General features: G+C 43.3%; 1 protein-coding gene across 3 annotated transcripts in view; it reads right to left on the bottom strand.

The window, feature by feature from the left end:
• The window catches only part of negr1 (neuronal growth regulator 1), a 751,054-nt gene that overhangs the window by 261,893 nt on the left and 465,779 nt on the right, over positions 1-23,382 (bottom strand). For all 3 annotated transcript variants that reach the window (XR_010975514.1, XM_068037244.1, XM_068037246.1), the window contains exon 3: positions 504-629. Coding sequence is in view for 2 of the 3 variants with exons in the window: in XM_068037244.1 (XP_067893345.1) it covers positions 504-629 (126 nt within the window). In the remaining variant the exon portion in view is untranslated. The remainder of the gene's footprint in view (positions 1-503; positions 630-23,382) is intronic.

The following is a 23,382-nucleotide window of genomic DNA, read 5'->3' as shown; positions in this document are numbered from 1 at the left end:
GATATCCCCACTCTGAAATTAATATTTTAATGCAACTCCCTCCTGTTTGAGGCAGCTGGAAATTATGCATTATATAAAGTGGGCGAAGATCTGGCTTTGTGGATTTCAGTTTTTTTTTATCGGGATCCTTCTATTTTCCGGCAGATTGGGTCATGCTGGTTGGAAAATCAGGGCTAATGGCCAATAGCCAAATATAATATGGATTCCTGTAGTATAATTGGAAACACATTCAATGGCTGAAGTCTCTAAAGACGGACAGATTGTGTTAAACCAAGAATTGTATTAATGGAATGAAAGGTTGATCCGAACTCAAGGAAAATCCATCTCATTAACAGTTTCTCCATTAGCCTAACAGACTCTTCAGAACTTTACCTTCTATATTCCCAAACAAGTAAGTATCCCCTAGTTATGTCTCATTATATTCAGTATTATGTTGTCGATTGATGGAAGATTCAAATTAAAACATACATTTTACTGTAGGACATATTCAGTATTCTTCTTACCTGATGGGGATATATGCTTCCAAGTTATGGTGGGCTCTGGTTTTCCACTTGCTAGACAAAAAAGAGTGACATTGCTGAATTCATTCACAACAGAGCCAGTGGAGATGTCAAAAATTTTTGGAGGAACTAAAAAGACAAAAAGGGAAGACAGATAGATAACATTGATTGGGACATTATCCTGTAAAAAATTTTACTGATTTTTGCTATGCTTGTTAATGGGCATTAACACTAGTTGCCAACAACAGCTGAATCCTGATAAGCATAGGACTAAGCAGCCAATAAATATTAAGCTTTTATCAGCATTTCCACAGATGCGAGTACTGAATGACCTGCAGCAGCCCCTATGTAATTACAACCTTCTTTGGAACTGAACTCCCAAATAGAAATAATGCAACTCATACACAATAAAGAAAGTAATGGAGGAAATTTTAACCCGACTCACTGAATGGAAACTGAATGGGTGGGCAGTTAAAATGTCCTGTGCTACTTACCCACCGGGAAACCGCCTGGTTGCAGCTGGCTAAGATGCCATTTAATGATGGCACAGTGCTACTTTACATATGCTAATCAGGATCCAATGAAGTCGTCGGGCCCCACCTGATTTTAAGTATTCTTCCTACCTGATGGGGATATATGCTTCCAAGCTACAGTGGGCTCTGGCAACAGCTGCAGCTGTGGTGAAGGCCAGGACAAGGCCTCCCCTGCCCTGGATTCCCTTCATCACTGCTGTAAGACCCCCTTCTTCATACATATCCGAGTGTCGTGGGGCTGGCTCTAGCTGGCTGGTTTTCTGGTGGCCAGCTGCACATTTCCATGCACATCCCACTAACTCTGGGCAGATAATAGACTGGTAGCAGGTTAATAAGACCTGCTGGTTAAAATTGTCATTCTCTCAAACTGGCGTGGGTAGGTAGGAAGCAAATTGACAACAGTGGTTTCCTGCAGCAAACCCTTTGACAGTTAAAAATCACTTGCAATATTTCAGGAAAATGCACTAAAATGAACGATGAGAAAATTCAAATCCACTCTTAAACCAAACTATGAAAAGTTGCCAAGCTTGATATCGAAATGGGTGATAAAAATACAAATTTGTTAAACAACACAATTTAGCATTATACTACACAATTCACTTCCTCCTTTTTTGGCCAGGTTTTCTTCTGTATTCCTCCCTGATGGTATTGACTTCTTATGAGATACAGTTTCATGGTTACTGGGCACCTTCCAATACCTTGCACTAATGACCATACTACATGTATGAACCTAAGTGCCTTGTGTTGCTGGCAAGCTGAGCCTTTGCATCCACACTCACCTAAAATTCTAAATACAGTCAATGGATAGAACTCAGGAGAAAGAACCCCGGCTAATATTCCTCATCTTACTACAGGGGCACCTAAGCTAATTATCGCAGCCAAATTGCCAAAATAGCTGAGATCATGACTGCAAATCACGTACCTCCAATGCCCTGGGGGACACTTTCCCTTTCCACCTCCTGCTCAATGCAATATACCTGCCAATGCCTACTGCACCCATCTCTCTGACAAAAATGTAATATGTTCTATTCACTTCTGCACTGTTACAGTGATACATCAAAATGTCTCTGTTAGTTAAATTCACTAGCCTCGAAATCACCAGAACAGCTAGCTCCAAGGTGCATCCAATATGTGGCCTCAGGTTTCCTTTCAATGAGTTCTGAAGTTGTGGACGGATTCTGGACTTCACAAGGTAGCTCACCAGAGAATTGCTATCAGATTTTGGGCTGCTGTGTTGCTGGCAGTTGCCTGCAGCTAGGTCCTGGAAGGTGGAGGGAGAAGCAATCAGGAGGGGGTGAAGCAGGAGCTGGTAGTTTGGACTTATACTCATTGGAGTTTAAGAGAATGAAAGGTGATATTGAAACTTAAAAGATTTTGAGGGGGCTTGACAGGATAGATGCTAAGAGGATGTTTCCCCTCATGGGAGAATCTAGAACCAGGGGGAACAGTTCCAAAATAAGGGGTCTCTCATTAAAGACAGAGATGAGGAGGAATTTCTTCTCTCAGAAGGTTGTTAATCTTTGGAATTCTCTTCCCCGGAGAGCAGTGGAGGCTGGGTCATTGAATATATTCAAGGCTGAGTTGGACAGATTTTTGATCTACAAAGGAGTCAAGGGTTATGGGGAGCAGGCAGGAAAGAGGAGTTAAGGTCACAATCAGATCAGCCATGTTCAGCTTATGTTCTAAGCCCTGCAGTGGAACTGGGAGGGGTATTCCTGACCATAAAGTTTGACCTTGTTCATTTTGTGATGCAACCAGATTGGTTCACAGATTCTTAACCTGGATTGGCTGAAAAATAAATCTTTGGAGTCAATTTCAGATGATGCAACTCTGACCTCCAGAACAAATAGTGGACTACAGAGAGAGAAACTGTAAAATGGATGGGTAATTACGTAAATGTTAAAAAGAAGAAAAAAATAGTATTTAGTTACAAATAGATTAAAAGGTAAAGCTAAAGTGACAAAAATAGGAGAGAATGGGGAGGAAATGTTAATGAAACTATCAAAAAAGGAAATGAGAGAAGTATAATATTTAAAACTTTTTATTTTTAATTTTGCAATATTACAGTAATAGAACCAGTTCTAAAATCAGAGTAGATATATTGCTGTATTTGTATCAGCCTCATGCTCTCAAAAATTGCCCTTAACTCCTATACTCTATTTCATTTCTTCTAACCAGTTTTTAATCCCATTTGCTAACTTAGCTTTCATTCAATACTCCTTGATCTTTTTCAATAATTTCCTGTGTGGGACCTTATCAAAAACTTTCTGAAAATCCACATATACTACATCCACTACAGTTCCCCATCCATCATATCTGTTACCTCTTCAAAGAACTCTGTTGTCAAGCACAATCTTTCAGATATCTGCATTGGCTGCTCCAATTAATTTCTCTTTATCTAGATATTTAGTAATTTTATCTTTAATTAAAGATTTCAAGATTGTCCCTACTACAGATATTAAACTAGCTGCCCTGTAATTACAAAAGAAAACTACTGCGGATGCTGGAAATCTGAAATTAAAACAGAAAATGCTGGAAATACTCAGCAGATCTGGCAGTATCAATGGAGTAAGAGTTAATGTTTCAGGTCAATTACTTGGGTTAGCTTCACCTCCCAATTTCACCTCCTTATTTGAAAGTGCATGCTTCATTGGTCACGCTCCAGTCCTCCAGCACACATCCACTCTCAATAGAACCCTGAAGTATAATTTCTTCGATATCTGCTCTTGCATCCCCTATTTCCCTCAGAACCCTTGGATGTGTCATGGAACTTTGGCCTCCTTTAGCTAGATAAATTGGTCATTACAAATTGCCACTAGTATAGGTAGGTGGTAGGGAAATATAGGGACAGGTGGGGATGTGGTAGGAATATGGGGTTAGTGTAGGATTAGTATAAATGGGTGGTTGATGGTCAGCACAGACTCGGTGGGCCGAAGGGCCTGTTTCAGTGCTGTATCTCTAAACTAACAAACTTAATTATTATTTTCTTATTTATTGTAAGGCTGGGTGAACAATTTCAACTGCCAACCAACCATTTCTCTGAAAATTTGGTGGGGGCTTTGTACTCCAAATTTGCCCACCTGACACATCGATAGGGGGAGATGAAGTAGGGTGGAAAGAGGCAGATGTGGAGAATAAACATCAGCAGAGTCCTGTTGAGCTGAATGCTGTAAATTCCATCTAATTCTTTGAATTAACTTCAGGCAGATCTTTAAATGGATGCACTGCACTGCCATCCAAAACAGGCAGGAAGCTGATTAAATATGAAAATTAGGGTCTGATGTTTGTATCTGCTCTGCCTCCCAGCAAGTCTAACTTCATTGGTTGAATGTGTGCAGCAGCCACAGATTTTGTGACTGATCAGATTGACAAGCTGCAGCACAGTATCTGCTTGATGCATGTAAGCTCATGTAGATCATTAAGGAGACCTGAACCTTCAAGTGGTTCAGCTCTCTTGACAGCCTCGCTGAGTGGGTCCAGTGGGCATATTGCTCATATCACACCCATTTGGTGTCCAACACGAAAGCCTCCAGGCCCACAAAAAATTGCAGCCCGCTGCCAGTGTATTCGAGGCCCTGCCCCTGGGATTGCCTCCCCTCTCTCTCTAAACTTGGCCTCTCTAGCAGATTGCTACAGAGGGAGCACAGTGCCATTGCTCCCTCAACTTTATGAATTTTTGGAAATCAGATGTAATGGGGGCAATTTTAACCTAACCTGCCCATCAGGTACAACAATGGTTTTATATCTCACCGATTTTACTCTCTGCTAAAGTCAGTGGACAGTAATTTGGGGCAGCGGGTAAATCTGGCATTCCACCCATTTTCGTCAGTTTCCTAATGGGTGAGTTATGTTAACGTTACATCTAATATATTTCTACATTACTTTGTGTGCTGTGTAGAGCCATGACGTCATGAAATCCGATGTTCAGAAGTGTCAATTTCCATCTATCATCAGAGGAAAGATCTCCATAACTGAGCCAACAGAACAGGAAGATGTCAGTGCCAATTCCTGGCTGAGTTAGATCATTTTAGCTGGGCCAGTGGTGGGGGCATTACAACTGACTGCAGAGTTTATAGGTTAGGAAAGAGAAATCACCCAAGATTTCTGTTGTTGGTCACTATTTGGTATTTCTGAACGAATTTTGTTATGGAAAAGGACAAAGATGGACCAGAAATAAAGGTACTGAATTGGGGGAAGGTTGATTACAATATGATAAAACAGGATCTGGCCAAAGTGGACTGCAAGCAGCTACTTGTAGAAAAGTCTACATCAGACCAGTGGGAGTCATTCAAAAAGGAAATAGTGAGAGTTCAGGTCCAACATGTTCCCATAAAGGTGAAGGGTAGCACCAATAAGTCCAGGGAACCCTGGATGTTGAGGTGTATAGAGGATGGGATAAGGAAAAAAAGGAGGCTTATGGGGGCTGGAAACAGTGGAGGCACTAGAGGAGTGTAAAAAGTGTTGGGGATACTTAAAAATGCAATTAGGAGAGCGAAGAGGGAGCATGAAAAACCTCTGGTGGGCAAGATAAAGGAAAATCCCAAGGCGTTTTATAAGTATATTCTGGGCAACAGGATAACCAGGGAAAAATTAGGGGCTATTAGGGACCAAAGTGGCAGTCTGTTTGTGGAGCCGGAGGACATAGGTGAGGTCTTAAATGATTACTTTTCATCTGTGTTCACTATGGAGAAGGCGATGCAGGTGTAGAGATCAGAGAGGGGGATTGTGATATACTTGAACAAATTAGCATTGAAAGGGAGGAGGTATTAGTGGTTTTAGCAGGCTTAAAAGTGGATAACTCCCCAGGCCCAGATGAGATGTATCCCAGACTGCTATGTGATAGCAGGGGCTCTGACACAAATTTTCAAATCCTCTCTGGCCACGGGAGAGGTGCCAGAGGACTGGAGGACAGAAAATGTACCATTATTCAAGAAGGGTAGTAGGGATAAACCAGGTAATTATAGGGCAGTGAGTCTAACATCAGTGGTCGGGAAACTATTGGAAAAAATTCTGTGTGACAGGATTAATCTTCACTGGTAGAGGCAGGGATTAATCAAGGATAGTTAGCAAGGCTTTGTCAGGGGGAGATCATGTCTAACAAATGTGATTGAATTTTTCAAGGAGGTGACTAGGTGGGTAGATGAGGGTAAAGCAGTTGATGTAGTCTATATGGACTTCAGTAAGGCTTTTGATAAGGTCCCGCATGGGAGATTGGTCAAGAAGGTATGAGCCCATGGGATCCAGGGCAATTTGGCAAATTGGATCCAAAATTGGCTTAGTGGCAGGAGGCAGAGGGTGATGGTCAAGGGTTGTTTTTGCAATTGGAAGCCAATGACCAGTGCTGTACCACAGGGATTGTGCTGGGACCCTTGCTGTTTGTCGTGTACATTAATGATTTAGACATGAATATAGGAGGTATGATCAGTAAGTTCGCAGATGACATGAAAATTAGTGGTGCCATAAATAGTGAGGAGGAAATCCTTAGGTTACAGGACAATAGAGATGGGCTGGTAAGATGGGCAGAGCAGTGGCAAATGGAATTTAATCCTGAAAAGTGTGAGGTGATGCATTTTGGGAGGACTAACAAGGCAAGGGAATATACAATGGATGGTTGGACCCTAGGAAGTACAGAGGGTCAGAGGGACCTTGGTATATTGGTCCACAGATAACTGAAGACAGCAGCACAGGTAGATAGGTGGTTAGGAAGGCATATGGGATACTTGCCTTTATTAGCCGAGGCACAGAATATAAGTGCAGGGAGGTTATGATGGAGCTGTATAAAACACTAGTTAGGACACAGCTTGAGTACTGTGTACAGTTCTGGGCGCCACACTATAGGAAGGATGTGACTGCACTGGAGAGGGTGCAGAGGAGCTTCACCAGGATGTTGCCTAGGCTGGAGCATTTCAGCTATGAAGAGAGACTGGATAAACTAGGGTTGTTTTCCTTACAGCAGAGAAGACTGAGTGGGGACCTGATGAGGTATACAAAATTATGAGGGGCATAGATAGGGGAGTTAGAAAGAAACTTTTTTCCTTCGCAGAGGTGTCAATAAACAGGGGGCATAGATTTAAGGGAAGGGGCAGGAGGTTTAGAGGGGATTTGAAGAAATATTTTTTCACCCAGAGGGTGGTTGGAATCTGGAACACACTGCCTGAAGGGGTGGTAGAGGCAGGAACCCTCACAGCATTTAACCAGTATTTAGATAAGCACTTGAAACGCCAGAGCATACAAGGCTCCGGGCCAAGTGCTGGAAAAGGGGATTAGAATAGATAGGCTTGATGGCCGGCACGGACATGGTGGGCCGAAGGGCCTGTTTCTGTGCTGTATAACTCTATGACTCAATGACTGTGCATTTAATTTCCATTTATTCTGGACTCTAATTCCACCACAAAATCTACTTTTCTCTCTGTAATCTATTTGTGTGTGTATGATTCTCATGTGAATGTGTGCATGAATCTGTATTTTTTTTATTATTTTATTTAGATTGGTTTAGATTGTTAAGTATAATGAACTCACTTCTTTCTTGTTTAAACTCAAGAAAACCTGTCCGATTGGTTGTTTCACGCTCACATTAAAGATAAAAGGTAAAACACTCACTGAGATGGTAAGCATAGCCACTGTTTAAAAAGGAATAAAACCTGCTGCGGTCAATAAGAGGAAGGGCAAGAGGGGAGCCTGTGATGTCCTCCTCACCTGGCTGTAACAAAAAGTAAAAATGCCTGCACTCTGCCCTGATGGTGACTTGCAGCTCATGTACTTTATTTTTTGACTTTTATCTTCCTATGTTTTTTTTCTCATGAATTTTCTAGGATTTCTGATTTATTTTATAAATTGAGAGAGGCTGAATAGCCTACTCCTGTTCCTATGCTCCTCCTACGATATTAGCAGGTACAGCCAATCAAATGTATGCTGGCTGTTCATAATCCTGACATGCCTTCTTTCATGTAAAGAAGAATACAGTGATTGGGAAGTTCCTGAGGAAGCATGCAACATTATGGTTCATTATTGAATTTTGTGTTGACATTGAGTCTGCTGTCCTAGATTCATTTAGGAGCAGGAGCCTCTGCCAACACTAATCATTTGCCAAAATGAGGTATGCTTAGCTTTGTAGATATGGGTAAAGGCAGATGGGCACTGAGCACCTCTCATGCAGCCTGCCCTGCCTAGCATCCCTCTGTTCTCTTTTTCCAAACACTGAGGATAGGGGAATTCATATTGGAAAATCCAACTGTACAAATAATCATTCTGGGGACAACAAAAAAACTAGAACAACTGGCAGAAATGCTCATGAAAAATTAAATGTCAGCAAAAATTTGAGAACAAAAATGGCTGACCCTTAACAGTGCCCTTTCCATGGTTTTCCATATACTAACCACTGTCTAACAAGCTGAGAGAACCGGTTTCCAAAATTACCCCATCAATGTAATTCAGCTATAGCTTACTGGTTATATAATGTCCCATTGTATAGAAAAACACAAAGTTGTAATAGGGAAAGAAAATATGCCTTAAGTGGTCAGATTTTAAATGGATTTGAAGTGCAGAGGAAGCTTAGTGTGCAGATACATTGCTTATTAAAGGTTGCAACAAAAGTAGATAAGGATGTCGCAAGAAAATGGAATTTGTGATATTGAGTCCAAAGCCATAGAATAAAAAAAGGTAATGTTAAATTTCCACAAGACCTTAGTTAGGCTGCAGTTGGGAGTATTGTGTGCAGTTTTGGGCATTGCGGATATAAAAGCAATGAAACAAGTGCCAGAGATGAAGGATTGCAATTATTTCACCAAAACTGAGAAGGTTAAGGGGTGGCCTGATGGAGGTCTTAAGATTACAAATGGTATTTTATAAAGTAAAAAGTAATAGATTGTTTCCGCTGGCTAGTGAGATAGTAATGACACATTTAAGATAAGCACAAAAGGAATTGAAGGGAAAGTTGGAAAAAAAACTCTTTATGCAGAGGGAGCTTAAACTGTGGAACTCTCTGTCACAAACCATTGTTGAAGCAGAGCCTTTGAATTTTTTGAAAAAGGAATTAGACAGCTGGTTGAAAAAAAAAGGAATATTAATGTGATGGGGTGAGCTGGAGAGTAGAATTAAACTAGGCAGTTCAAACTGAAAAATATACTGGCACACACCTGCTTCACTAACCCTACCAAGCAGCATCCCAGAAATATTCACTTCACAGTATAATGTAGAGATAAAGTTAGACAGAGACTATTAATGGCAACACACAGCAGGAGTGAGATGAAACAATTGCAGGTGGAAGTAAAGAAACAGGAGGAAGTAGTCCAGAGGATCCAGCTCCAGACTCCAAAAAAACCCAGTATGTATAGGCCTCAATTATTTAAATAATATTCCTTGTTGACTCTTTCTACTTGAGGGAAGGCTCCATCCATAAAGCCCACATATCTTGGTCCATGGTTCCCTAAGTAGGCTTCTCAAAACTCATCTCTTTACCCAAACTTTCCACCCCATTTCCAATCTCTCTCACACATCCTGGTTTGGTGCTGATTCCATACTGGCATCTCTGAAGAGCTTTGAGATTTTTCTTTGTTATAAGTGCTAAGTACAGTTGTCAGTAGATAAGCTTTCAGATGTTTTTCCTTTGTCTTTTTTAAACATCCACCAATTAATCTGGTTATTCATGTGATGTAATATAATTGGGTAGTAAGCTCCTCAACTGTCTGCCCAAGAGGACAGCAATCAGTGCAGGTTTTTTCACTTTTCCCCTTCTAAAACCTTCTCAGTTTTTTTCATGTCGAGGGGGCCTTTATTCCTCAGGCCCCCTTTATATACATTTTAAAATTAACTTTTATCAAAAACAGATAAATAAAGCAAAAACTCTAATTAAAATGCCATTCTCGGTGTCAATGATGCACTCCAGTCCCTGCGGTGCCCACCGGTCGTGGAAGGCCTCAAGTGTACCGGCGGACACCGCATGCTCCTTCTCCAGGGACACCCGGGTGTGAACGTAACCGCGGAAGAGGGGCAAGCAATCAGGGCAGACGGACCTCCTGACAGCCCGCAGCCTGGACCTGTGAATTGCCACCTTGGCCAGGCCCAGGAGCAGACCAACGAGGAGATCCTTCTCCTGGCCCACGCCCCTCGGCACCAGGTGCCCAAAGATCAGGAGCGTGGGGCTGAAGTGCAGCCAATACTTGAGGATCAGCCCCTTTAAATATGCAAACAGGGGCTGCAACCTCACACACTCTATATACACGTGGAACGTGGACTCGTCCGGGCTGCAGAGATTATAGGCCGCCTGGGAGTCCGTGAATCTACTTAAAAGTCTATTGCTTGGGACTGCCCTGTGCAGCACCCTCCACCCCAGGTCCCCGATGTGAAAGTGGGAGGACTCCCGCATACAGAGACCTCCACTGGGGTTTCCCCTCACCGCCAGACGGCAACATGGACCACCAGGGCGTGTCCGGCCGGATGCCGAGGGTGAGGAAGTATAGAGTGTGCAGGAGCAGCCCGTACAGGACATTCCTCCGCGTCAAATGAAATGGCACGGAGGGCATTTCCAAGAGGCGGCTCGGGTTGTGCAGGACTGGCTGCTGAGGAGGGTCTCGGGGCCTGGGCACGATGAGCAGTTCCAGCCGAGCGAGCCCCCTCGTCACCCGCAGTGAGGGGCGTCCCGGGGGCTTTGGCTATTCCTCCGCCTGTCGGTCCGTCCCCTGAGCCGGCTGCTCAGACAGCCGGGGCGCTCTCCTCCGCCAGCGGGGGAGCGCCCTGACTGGAGGCGACCATGTTCCAGACTCTGAATAGATCCCAGTAAAAGACAGGCAACTCCCTGAGTCTCCGCCGGGAGCTGCGTGTCGTCTTGAAGGCAGTGACACTGGCGGAAAAAATACGTCACCAGAAAACTTTGTCAGTTAGTCAAGTCACTTGAATCTGCTAAACTATGAGTGAAGGCGCAGACACTTCAGATTTAACTGTGCACTCCTTCGAGAAGCCCAAGAGTTTACACAGCCAGGCTGTAGCACTTGATTTTTGTTTTGATTTCTGTAATGTAATTTCCACTACAGAGTTATCCATCAATTGTCAGAAATAAGAGCTTGTTTAAAATATTGCTCTTTTTGGCAACACCTTGTCAGTCAGTTATAAGTAGCCGCCTCACAGGCCGTGGTTTTCAAAGGATGCCACACAGTTGCATTTATCACTGGAATATTTTCTGAAAAAAACTCTCTCTGTAGTGCTTGACTATTTTAACAAATATTTTGTTTAAGGATTTCTTTAACTGTCAAAATAACATCAACAACATGAAAACCAAAACAAGACAGGAAAAAACATAAGTTTAGAAAATAGTATGCTCAATATTAATGTACAACTGCTTAACATTTGCATAAAATATTCTTTATCTGCTGTTTTAACAGTTTTTTCTGAGTTGTTAATCCATTTGAAATAGGCTAATTCAGGATAGTTATTGCGAGATGAACATACCAATAATTCACAAATCCAATTTAAAAAACTTGCATATTAGCAATAGTAACATGAGTTATGAAATATGATCAAAAGGCAAAAAATTGTTCTTAAATAACCAAGCTTCACAAGGTTCATAAGCTAGCCCTTGTGCTGTTGATTTCTGTGACAAGAGTTCATCATGTTAAAATGAATAAATGGAAAATGGTGTCTGTACACTGGCCATTCCTTCTGAATTCCTGATATATATTCAAAGCCATGCACATGCAGTACAAATTCATAAAATCTACAGCGAGTCTCAATGCTGTGTGTAGTACCCCCAAGCTCTGGGTACAGATACAGGACAAGATAACCCAACTTAAAGAAGCTGCCAAGTTACAGTGATGTGGAATGGGGGATTTTAATTGTCAGTGCGTCTCAGTTAGTTTCCTACATGCCTGCAGTAATATGAGGCTAGGTTCACGCAGGTTCACATCCTTCCCCCGCCAGACTCAGTGGGAAGTGGGTAAGAAGCAGTTACTGGCCTCCAGAAAATTTGCCAACCAAGGGCAGCTCAGTGGCATTGAGGTAAGTCTGGGGACTGGGGTTGCAGGAGGCCTTGATGTAAATGGGTGCATGGTGCAGGAGTGGCCTAAGCACTCGCGCTCCTCCTGGCCCCACAAAGGAAAGTAAAAGTTACTTGGAAGGCCTCTCAATTTACTTCAGCCTGGCTTTCATCCAGTGCAAAAACTGTGACAGCACCCTCGTTCAGGCAATAGTTAAAATTATTGTTGGGGCCTGATGACTTCGCTGGACCTGATTAGCCTATGTGATTTGGGATCCCATTGGTTTTGTGGAGGCTGCTTAGCTGTCGTTCCAAAAGCATCACTTAAAATTAGAAGTGGCAGGATCCAGGCAACTATCTGGAAGGTAAGCAAATTGGGGCATTTTACTTGCCCACCCACCTAGCTTCCACTGGGTGTGTAGGGCTAGGACCTCCCTAATGTGACAATTCCAATTTTCAGGTACATTGCCCACATATGCATGCCACAGTGTCTTTCTAGGCGATGTTGCATATTTACTGCAAGTGCATGCAAAGCCCTCATGCAATCTTATAGTTCTTTCATTTCTGACTATAGGTACCTAAAGGAGTATAGTTCTATGGGTATGTAGCCAATTCGATCAACTCCATGTGATATCAAGAAATGACTGAAGGCACTTGATACTGCAAAGGCTATGGGCCCTGACAATATTCCAGCAGTAGTACTGAAGACCTGTGCTCCAGAACTTGCCGTGCCCCTAGCCAGCTGTTCTAGTACAGCTACAACACTGGCATCTACCCGGCAATGTGGAAAATTGCATAGGTATGTCCTGTACACAAAAAGTAGGCCAATTACCTCCCCATCAGCCTACTCTCAATCATCAGTAAAGTGATGGAAGGTGTCATCGACAGTGCTATCAAGTGGCACTTGCTTAGCAATAACCTGCTCGGTGATGCTCAGTTTGGGTCCTGCCAGGGCCACTCAGCTCCGGACCTCATTACAGCCTTGGTTCAAACATGGACAAAAGAGCTGAACTCAAGAAGTGAGGAGAGAGTGACTGCCCTTGACATCAAGGCAGCATTTGACCAAGTATGGCATTAAGGAGCCCTAGCAAAACTGAAGTCAGTAGGAATCAGGGGGAAAACACTCCACTGGTTGGAGTCATACCTAGCACAAAGGAAGACAGTTGTATTTGTTGCAGGTCAATCATCTCAGCTCCAGAACATCATTGCAGGAGTTCCTCAGGATAGTGCCCTAGGCCCAATCATCTTCAGCTACTTCATCAATGACTTTCCTTCAATCATAAAGTCAGAAGTGGGGATGTTCGCTGATGATTGCACAATGTTCATCACCATTCGTGACTCCTCAGATACTGAAGCAGTCCGTGTAGAAATGCAGCAAGACCTGGACAATATCCAGGCTTGGGCTGATAAGTGGCAAGTAACATTCGCACCACACGAGTGCCAGGCAATGACCAGCTCCAACAAGAGAGAATCTAACCATCTCCCCTTGACATTCAATGGCATTACCATCGCTGAATCCCCCACTATCAACATCCTAGGAGTTACCATTGACCAGAAACTGAACTGCAGTAGCCATATAAATACCATGGCTACAAGAGCAGGTCAGAGGCTAGGAATCCTGCAGTGAGTAACTCACCTCCTGACTCTCCAAAACCTGTCCACCATCGACAAGGCACCTGTCAGGTGTGTGATGGAATACTCTCCATTTGCCTGGATGGGTGCAGCTCCAACAACACTCAAGAAGCTCGACGCCATCCAGGACAAAGCAGCCCACTTGATTGGCACCCCATCGACAAACATTCACTTCCTCCACCACCGATGCACAGTGGCAGTAGTGTGTACCATCTACAAGATGCACTGCAGCAATGCACCAAGGCTCTTTAGACTGCACCTTGCAAACCCACAACTTCTACCAACTAGAAGGACCAGGGCTGCAAATACATGGTAACACCACCACCTGCAAGTTCCCCTCTAAGTCACACACCATCCTGACTTGGAACTGTATCACTGTTCCTTCACTGTCGCTGGGTCAAAATCCTGGAACTCCCTTCCTAACAGCACTGTGGGTATACCTACCTCACATGGACTGCAGCAGTTCAAGAAGGCAGCTCACAACTACCTTCTCAAGGGCAATTAGGGATGGGCAATAAATGCTATCCTAGCCAGCAATGCCCACATCCCATGAATGAATAAAAAAACACTTGAAATCTGCATATATTCAAATCTTCGAAGAGCTTCATACAAAAAGGCATTGTAACACAACCTAGCTGAATTATAAACTGTCACTTAACGATACCCAAGATGGGCTTCAGCACCTTTCTGTCACTATGCATATGCTCCTTCATTTTACAACAGATCAAGAATATTTCTGCATTTGCATGACAGGTTGTCATCTGATACCAACAAACAGACTCAAAGTTGAGGAAAGCTCAGAAGTTACAAACCCAAAACATCACTGGAGGTGATCATGCTCGATAATCTAACCTGTAAGGACACTGAGATGGGAGTGAGAACATGAAGCTGAAGACCTCACCAATCTATAAGCTAGTGCCATTTTGTTCTTTTGTTTTGACTCTCATTCGCATCCATACAGTCATACAAACAACCACATAAATGGCATTAACAATTAGTATCTTGCAATGTAAGCTCTATTGGAAGGTATCTTCTGAAGACAACATTGGAAAATGAATCACTGTTCTGTCACCATCGGCCTGGAATAGAAAAGCTATTCCAAGAGTTGGACAAGACAGCACCTCACATCACATGTCCTACACACGTCTTGGGGGATGCAATTAGGGATCTTGAGGAAGTATTACAGGATGGATAACCAAGGTGGAGGAGAAGCAAGCGATCTTCTGGTTGCTGTTATGGATGCCCTGAACTTTGTAAAATGTAGCAAGTCATAGTCCTGTAGCTAATCAATAGGAAAACTAAAATAGCTGACTATATGGATTGATACAGCAACCAGTTTCATACATTTGCAGGCAGAACATTAGTTGATAATGCAGATCATGCGAGGCAGAGTTAAAAACGTTGTGCAGTAGAAAGTCCACCTGCTACTCACAGTGCTCACAGATTAGCTGTAAGTAGCTTTGCAGCACAACTTTGTCACAGCCTCAAAGGGTAATTTAGCCTAAGCTGACATTGTTCCTTTGAGAAGTCTAGGCAACTCCGTCTGTACCTGTATATGTAATCTGAAGGACAATGGTGGGCAGGCACAGACCTCTCTGATGCAGCTGCTTGGCATCTCTCTGTTCTGCCTTTTGTTCCTTTAGAAAAAAAAACAGGCAGTTTCCCAAGGAAATCCATTGTCCCAATTTGTAGCACCAAATCAAAATATGGCCATGTTCGAAACCATGCCACAGCCTTTACACCAACTGAGTGACCAAAAGTGGCTTGCAAAAATAGCCTCTAAGAAAAGAATTATGAGATCATTCTCAGATTTTGCACCGCTGGCATGATTCGTAGCTGGTAGGATGAGACTGGAAAATTTCCCCCTAATGCATCCTTTAAGAATACTATTTGTACATGCTATCTGCCTCTTTGAATCACTTCTGTATCTAGCACAGCACCGAACAATCCCAAACACCCTTTCATTTAGCTGAATTGATTAAACAGTTCACATCAGATGGAAATTTTGAGGAAAATGTGTGGATATCAAAATGGTATCAAATCTACTTCACCAATAATTAAAATCTTAATAAGGTAGGAACTTCCTGCATTCAACAAATCCCCCAATAGTAACACACATTACTATATATTATGGACAGATATTTGGCAGTAGCGGCAATTTCAGTTAGTTAAACCATGACTGTGCTCATTTATGAGTGTAATTCATTGAAACTTTTTTTTTATTCGTTTGTGGGATGTGGGCGTCACTGGCTAGGCCAGCATTTGTTGCCCATCCCTAATTACCCTCGAACTGGGTGGCTTGCTAGGCCATTTCAGAAGGCATTTAAGAGTCAACCACATTGCTATGGGTCTGGAGTCACATGTAGGCCAGACCGGGTAAGGATGGCAGATTTTCTTCCCTAAAGGACATTAGTGAACCAGATGGGTTTTTACAACAATAGACAATGGTTTCATGGTCATCATTAGACTAGCTTTTAAATTGCAGATTTATTAATTGAATTCAAATTTCACCATCTGCCTTGGTGGGATTTGAACCCATGTCCCCAGAGCATTAGCCTGCGCTCTGGATTACTAGTCCAGTGACATTCACACTACGCCACCGCCTCCCCAACAGCAGAGGTAGGTATTCCAGTCTGAGCGGCCAGTGCAGCTAGGGGGGCTCTCCATGGGCCACAGGGTGCCTGATCAGCAGGATCCCCCAGGTGGCAAAGTGCCCATCCACTGCTGGTAAAATACCTGCAGTGGTGGGAAAAGGCCATTAAATGTCCATTAATTTCCCAGTTAAGGTCGTCAATTGGCCTAAGGGTGGGCGGGCCACCCACCACATGCCCCGCCACTCGTAAATACTCGTAATGGTGATGGGCACGGCACCCCACCCCCCTCCCCCACCATCCCACGCGATTTTACGCCCCCCCTGCCTCCCAGCCCACTACCGGCGGGGCGGAAGGGTGGTGTGGTGGCGTAAAATTCTGGCAACTTGTTTGTGTTAGCTATCTTTGTTTTAAACAGCGCTCATTTCAGTTATCTTTATCACACTAGTGGCTAAACCCCTGGCCCTGTTCTTATGGAACACATAATCCAGAATGCCTTAGAGTTTAGTGCACTGGATGAAGAGGATACAAAGTTAATACCTAGAGATCTGTTCCTCAACTCTTCCATTATCACCATAGAAATATGGTAGAAGCACATTGCATTTCATTGAAAAATATTTTAACTTATGCTGCCTGACAGCTGAAATTCATTCCCACATGTAATTTTGTCTTCAAAGAAACTTACCTAATTACATGTTTTAAATACTCTACATTTCAATGAAACATTTTTGTCTCTAGTTTAGCATTTGACTCGTAAGATGAAACCCATCATATTACAAAGGTGAAGTCTTTACGGAATGACTAATATTAAATTTAAGAAAATGACAGCCAGTTACAATAAGACCAAGCCACTAGTTACTAAAATGACTTTGCAAGAAACCGGTGTGAATTTATGGTGAAAGAGTTGCAAAGAAAAAACTGATTCACAACTCAGAAGCTGGAGATGAAAAACAAGTGCCAATTGATCTGTAACTTCAGCTTTCCTCCAAAGTGGATATGTTGGGAGTGTTTTCTGTTGCAGTTGCCTTAAAACACTTCAATGGTTAGCAGATCCAACATCAGCAATAGCCTTGTACTATATACAAGTTAATGCATCATCATGAGGGAGTTGATGAATAGAAGGGAAGTCTCACTGAGTTGGAAAGAAGCACACTTGGTATCTATCTTCAAAACTAGGTGCCAAACCTAATTTGGATATCTAGAGGCCCATTGGTTTTGTATCAATAGTTGGAACAGATCATCAGGAACAAACTAGAAAATTATCTGAATTAAAAAAAAACTAGCAATTGGCAATCATTATGGCTTCAGATTCTGCCTGACCAATATCCTTGACTATTTCTGAGGAAGTAGATTCCAAGTTGACAATGGAAATCTCCAGAAAACATTCAATAAAAGGTTGCTACAGAAGCCAAGGCATCTATGCCAAACTAAAAAAAAAGACAAAAGCCTACCTACAGCTTCAGAAAAGCAGAACAGCTGGCAGCTCAAAAAGAGACTTGAGTGCAAGCCTTACAACATGCGTAGGCAGGAGGTTGCATTGTAAGTGCAGTGGAAACTGAGCAGATCATAACTTAAACTGCAGGCATATCGAAAAGGTCTATTTCTTTTTATGAGATGCTTTCCTTTTCACCAGACACTCTCTAGCTCTCAATCGCAATCTCTTTACAGGACAAAAGAGCACACAATAACCTGAAGAGAAGTATGATCAGGGAAAAAATACACAATTCCATAGGCTGTTGGAACTAGCAATGGAAATCAGTGCCCTTCCAGAACTTTCAGGTAGCGGATTTTGAGGCTGGGAATTTTTGTGAAAGTGGCCTGCATTACTTTGATCACTTCATAAATGTTTGAAAAACACAAAATCACACAGTTCAACCACATCAACCGGAATTGTGATGACTGTCACCTGCTACTGTCTAGCCTATCAGTGCCATCCTAATTCTTGTTGCTTCTCCCTTTTAAAGAGTGGCTGCCAGCCCCAGGAGCTTCCAGCCAACCGGAGGGCAGGTGACTGAGCAGTTTCAGCAGCACCACTGGCAGCAGTGGCCTCTGCTGGGACGGAGCGTGGAAGAGAGGACACCATGGGAGCAGGCTGCCCTTCCAACCAGCTTAGTGGAATCTGGAGGCACCGGGGCCAGTCAGGCAAGCCCCAGTGAGGTGTGGTGGGGGGGTGTGCAGGTGTGGGTAGGTGAGAACAGATTGGGGTTTACCATGGGGGCAGCCATTGCCACTGCATGCCCCTCCATGGGCCGCAGAGTTCCCAAAGAGGAGGCCAGCCCCCAGGTCTGCAGGGAGGCCACCATAGTTCGCCAGGCAGTCTCCCCATGTGGCAGAGGGCCCACCCACCACTGATAAAATGCCACAGGGGCAGGGAGGGGTCTTTAATTGGTAACTTAAATGGTTAAATTGGCTTCTGAGTGAGAGGGCTATCCTCCACCTTTCCTGCCACTGGTAAAATTGCATGGCGACGGCGGAAGAATGATCTGCACTCCACGCTCAGCATTCCCTCACTATTTTACTGATGCCCTCGCTCCCCCACCCCCCCCCCCCCTCCACTCCTCCCAGCCCATCCCTAGAGGGCTGGTAAAATCCAGAGAAACACCCAGAACAAGAGAGGCAGCAGCATGTACCAGTGGCAAGGACAACCCAGGAGGCAGCTCGCTGGAGGGCAAGGTCCTCTCCCAGCTGTGCTGCAGAAGATAAAGATGAGTATTTCAGGTACCCAACCATAGATTCATAGAATTTTATAATCATAGAATAATACAACACAGGAGGCCATTCAGCCCATCATGACTGTGCCATCTCTTTGAAAGCCTACTCCCCTTTTTTTTCCCCAAAGACCAGCAGATTTTCCACTTAAAGTACTTGTCCAATTCCCTTTTGAAAGTTATTACTGAATCTGCTTCCACACCCTTTTGGACAGTGCATTCCGGATCATAACAACCTGCTATGTAAGATTTTTCTTCTTCATGTCTCTTCTGATTCTTTTGCCAATTACTTTAAATCAGTGTCCTCTGGTTACCAGTTCTTCTGCCATTGGGAACAGTTGCTCCTTATTCACTCTATCAAAACCGTTCATGATGTTGAACACCTCTATCAAATCTCCCTTAATCTTCTCTCCTCTAAGGAGAATAACCCCAGTTCCTCCAGTCTCTCCACATAACGGATGTCTTTCATTACTGGTGCCATTCTATTAAACCTCCTCTGGACTCTCTCTAAGGCCTTGACATCCTTCCTAAAGTATGGTGCTCAGAATTGGCCACAATACTCTAGCTGGGGCCTAACCAGTGTTTTACAAATGTTTAGCATAACTTCTTTACTTTTGTAATCTTTACCTCTATAAAGCCAAGAGCACACAAGCTTTTTCAAACAGCCTTATCAACCTGCCCTGCCATCTTCAAAGATTTGTGTACCTACACCTTCAAGTCTCCCTTTCCTGCACCCCCTTTACAATTGTGCCATTTAGTTTCATATTGCTTTTCCTCATTCTTCCTATGAAAATGAATTACTTCACACTTCTCTGTGTTAAATTTAATCTGCCATGTGTCTGCCCATTTTACCGTCTAAGTCCTCCTATGCTACTATTCTCCTCAGTGTTTTCTATGAAAAGAAAACTGGTGGCCACTCACAAGCAATTATACCATGTTTTGGACCACTTGTCAACATGTCTGCTTCTTTGGTCCTCCGCAACCAATACCCACCCTAGTGTTTAAGAAGGTGCAGTTATGATTTCGATGAATAACTGTGTAGGGAAATGATGTAATACACTATGTCACTTCTTCTCTGTGTGAGCCTGTACAGAGTAGTCATCCAGACCAGATCTATGTAAGATTACTCATAATTGTACACGTGCAGATTAGTGGCAGCGGTGGAGATTTTCCGATTGTAAATTCGATCTTCTCCAACATGGTGCCAGTTCACAGCCATCGGAAGATCCTCCAAGACTCTGAGGGCCCTGACTTTTGACTGCATCATTTGCAACACCATGGCAGCCTGTGTAGGCAGCTCTGTATTCGTGTAAGGTAAAGTTATTTGCGAAATCGGACCATCGTAGACTCAAGTAGAGGGCTCAGTTCCAATGAGGAGTCAAGTTTTCAGACAGCACCCACATATAGTAATACATCAGGATAATTTTGGACCTACAGAGGGAATCTGTAAGTTAGGGCAGATCCTCTACACATTGTGCCGAGAGGTGTAGAGCCAAAATGGTACTTGGGCAGAGACTCTGGGTAACTGTATCGGGCAACAGATTGGCAGTGGGACAGAGCAAGCCATACCTTCGATTGTGCTGAGGTCAGGTGATCGATCGAGGGAATCAGGCAAGCTCCAAGGTCTATAAGAAAGTATAGTACCATAACTGCCTCTTTGATCATCGAGCTGTTTCATGCCAAAAGCACCCTTCGTGGACAGGACCACCAGAAAGCACGTGAACCTTGCGATAGCGCGACACACTTCAAGCCTTACAATACTGTTCTATGGGCAGTGACAACTTCTGGAACTGCAGGCAGTTACTGCTGCAGTAATCGTTTTCTGAACAGCAAGGAAGTTGCTTTTAACTGCAGAGAAAAATGATATTCTCAGAGAATTTGCAAGGAACACTCCATTCATCAAATGGAAATCTTGTCTCCGAGTGCAAATTGTTTAAACAGCGCGTCGAGTTGTGGTTTGACAACTTGGCAATATCCCAGCCAGAGAAGCATGCTGTGAAAATTTGCATTGCTGTAGGCAACAAAGGTTTGCACTGTCTCAATTCATCTGGGCTTACAGAAGAGGAACTAAAAGATCCCGGCAAGATTTGGTCTATGCTGGAAAATCAACTGAGGATCAAATCTAATTTCCAAATTCACCATCTTAAATTCATATCTTTTCATCAGCAACCACACGATTCTATTGATCATTTTGTGAGCATGTGTCGAGACAAGGGATATGACTGCGATTTCTCAGAAGCAGAACTTTCAGAGCGAAACACTGAAGTAGTCATTGCATCAATGCTAATCGAGGCATACGAGAAGGATCTCTTGGAGAAACCTAAAGGTTACACCATTGATCCACTAGTCAAGGATAGACACAAGTATGAAGCGATTGTTGCAGGACAAGATTGCAATCTTTGTGTTCTACCCCAACGTTTGTTACATCTGCCAAACGTCCTAAGTCTGGAAAAAGAGATGTGGACACCTGCATGCGCCAACAAGCTGTCCAGCAACCTATGATGTGGAAAGCATGTGGTGCAAAGGGGCACTGGAGGTGACAGTACAAGAGAGCCAAACCTGATTGGGAAAACAAGAATAGTGACAAGAGTCAAGTGGACAACAAGAAGGTGCCACACCCTAATGAGCTCAGGGATTGTGCTGGATATAAAAGAAGACAAATTCATGAGGTAGCAAATGGAAATGACCATAGAGATGATGATGATGATGGTGATCAGGGTTCCATGGGACATGAGGGACACACGCTTCACACAGTGAATGACAGTGAGGGTCTTGATTCCGTCACACCATTGGAAGCATTTACATCCGTACAGATTATGTGCCCTAGGAAAGAAGGCAAATACATGCTACGGGCAAAGGTTGATACAGGGGTGAGTACAAACATACTCCCTCTGCGAATTCTCAAGAATATGTACCGAAAGACATGGCAAGCCATGGTGACAGCTCCAAGAACCCAGCTTACAGCTTATAATGGGTCAGCAATTCCATGTTTGGGTTCTATCATGTTAGAATCTCAATACAATCAATCGAAGTGGACATCCCAAGTATTCTATATCATTCAGACTACTGGACCAGCAATTGCAGGCCCAGAGACATATAGGGACTTAACCATAGTTACGATACATGGCATTAGCCATCAACAGGGAAGCAGATTGATAGTGGAGGCCAGACCGATCAGTTCCATCGGTGATCTTACTTCATAGAATCCTGACTGCTTCAACAGTTCTGGCAATTTCAAAGGGGGCGCCACATTGCAGCTACTTGATGCAACACTGTCAACTGAACCACCCTGCAAATGCAGCGTGCACATACAGAGCAAACTTAAGATTGAGCTTGACACAATGAAGCAAACTGAATCATTAGGAAGGTACAAGAGCTCGCCGATTGGTGTAGTTCCATTACCTTTGTTGTCAAGAAGGATGGAGCTATCCTTGTTTGTTTGGGTCCTCGTAGTTTGAACAGAGCACTGAAACATTCCCCACACAAGACCCCCACTCTGGAAGAACTAACCTGAGGTTTGCAAGAGCGCAGTTCTTTACCAAACTTGATGCAAGAAATGAGTATTGGTCGGTCCACCTGGCAAAACACTCACAGGAGCTGACCACATTTTGTTTGGTCGTTACTGTTTTCAGCGACTTCCTTTTGTCCTTTCTATAAGCCAAAATCTTTTTTCAACAGATCATGGACCATATCACCAACTAAATACCAGGTTGTATCTGTATCACGGATGACATAGCTGTTGTGAAGAAGACCAAACAAGTGTATGACCACAATTTGCACTCTCTCATGCAGGTGGAAAGGAGAGAGGGGCTTGTGTTCAATAGTCACAAGTGTGAGACTAACATACACCAGATCAATTTTTTGGGTTGATTTATTCGAATCAAGGTATTCGAGCAGATCTTGGCAAACTGGAAGATATTCATGCTATGCCAGTACCTCAGGACAAGAAAGATCTTCAAAGATATTTGGATCTTTTCAATCTTCTATCTCCGTATATCCCAAATTTTGCACACAAAGCTTCATTGCTTAGAGATTTACGTAAAAAAGATATTCCTTTTCTTTGGCAGGAAGATCATCAGTTGTGTTTGACCAACTGAAGAAGTCACTGTCTGAAGATGTGTCAGCTCTTCAATTATATGACCCAGCAGTGGTGACCATTCTGGAAGTTGATGCTTCTCAGAAGGTCCATGGCGCATGCATATTGTAGAAGCGGCGACCGATAGCTTTTGTCTCCAAAACATTGTCACCAGCTCAAGCCACTTATTCTAGTATTGAAAGGGAAACGTTAGCTTTAGTTTTTGGTGTTATGTGCTTCCACACTTACTTTTGTGGTAGAGACAGACCACAAAGTGCTCGAGATGATTTGGAAGAAGCCATCAACGAGCGCACTGCCAAGACTGCAATGCTTATTCGTCAATATACATGGTTATGACTGTGAAGTAAGGTACAAAC

This window comes from Heterodontus francisci, chromosome 8, assembly GCF_036365525.1.
Source record: "Heterodontus francisci isolate sHetFra1 chromosome 8, sHetFra1.hap1, whole genome shotgun sequence".
In the NCBI taxonomy this organism is placed as follows: domain Eukaryota; kingdom Metazoa; phylum Chordata; class Chondrichthyes; order Heterodontiformes; family Heterodontidae; genus Heterodontus; species Heterodontus francisci.
Note: the sequence above shows the minus strand (reverse complement) of the source record. Positions and strands in the feature narration are given on the sequence as shown.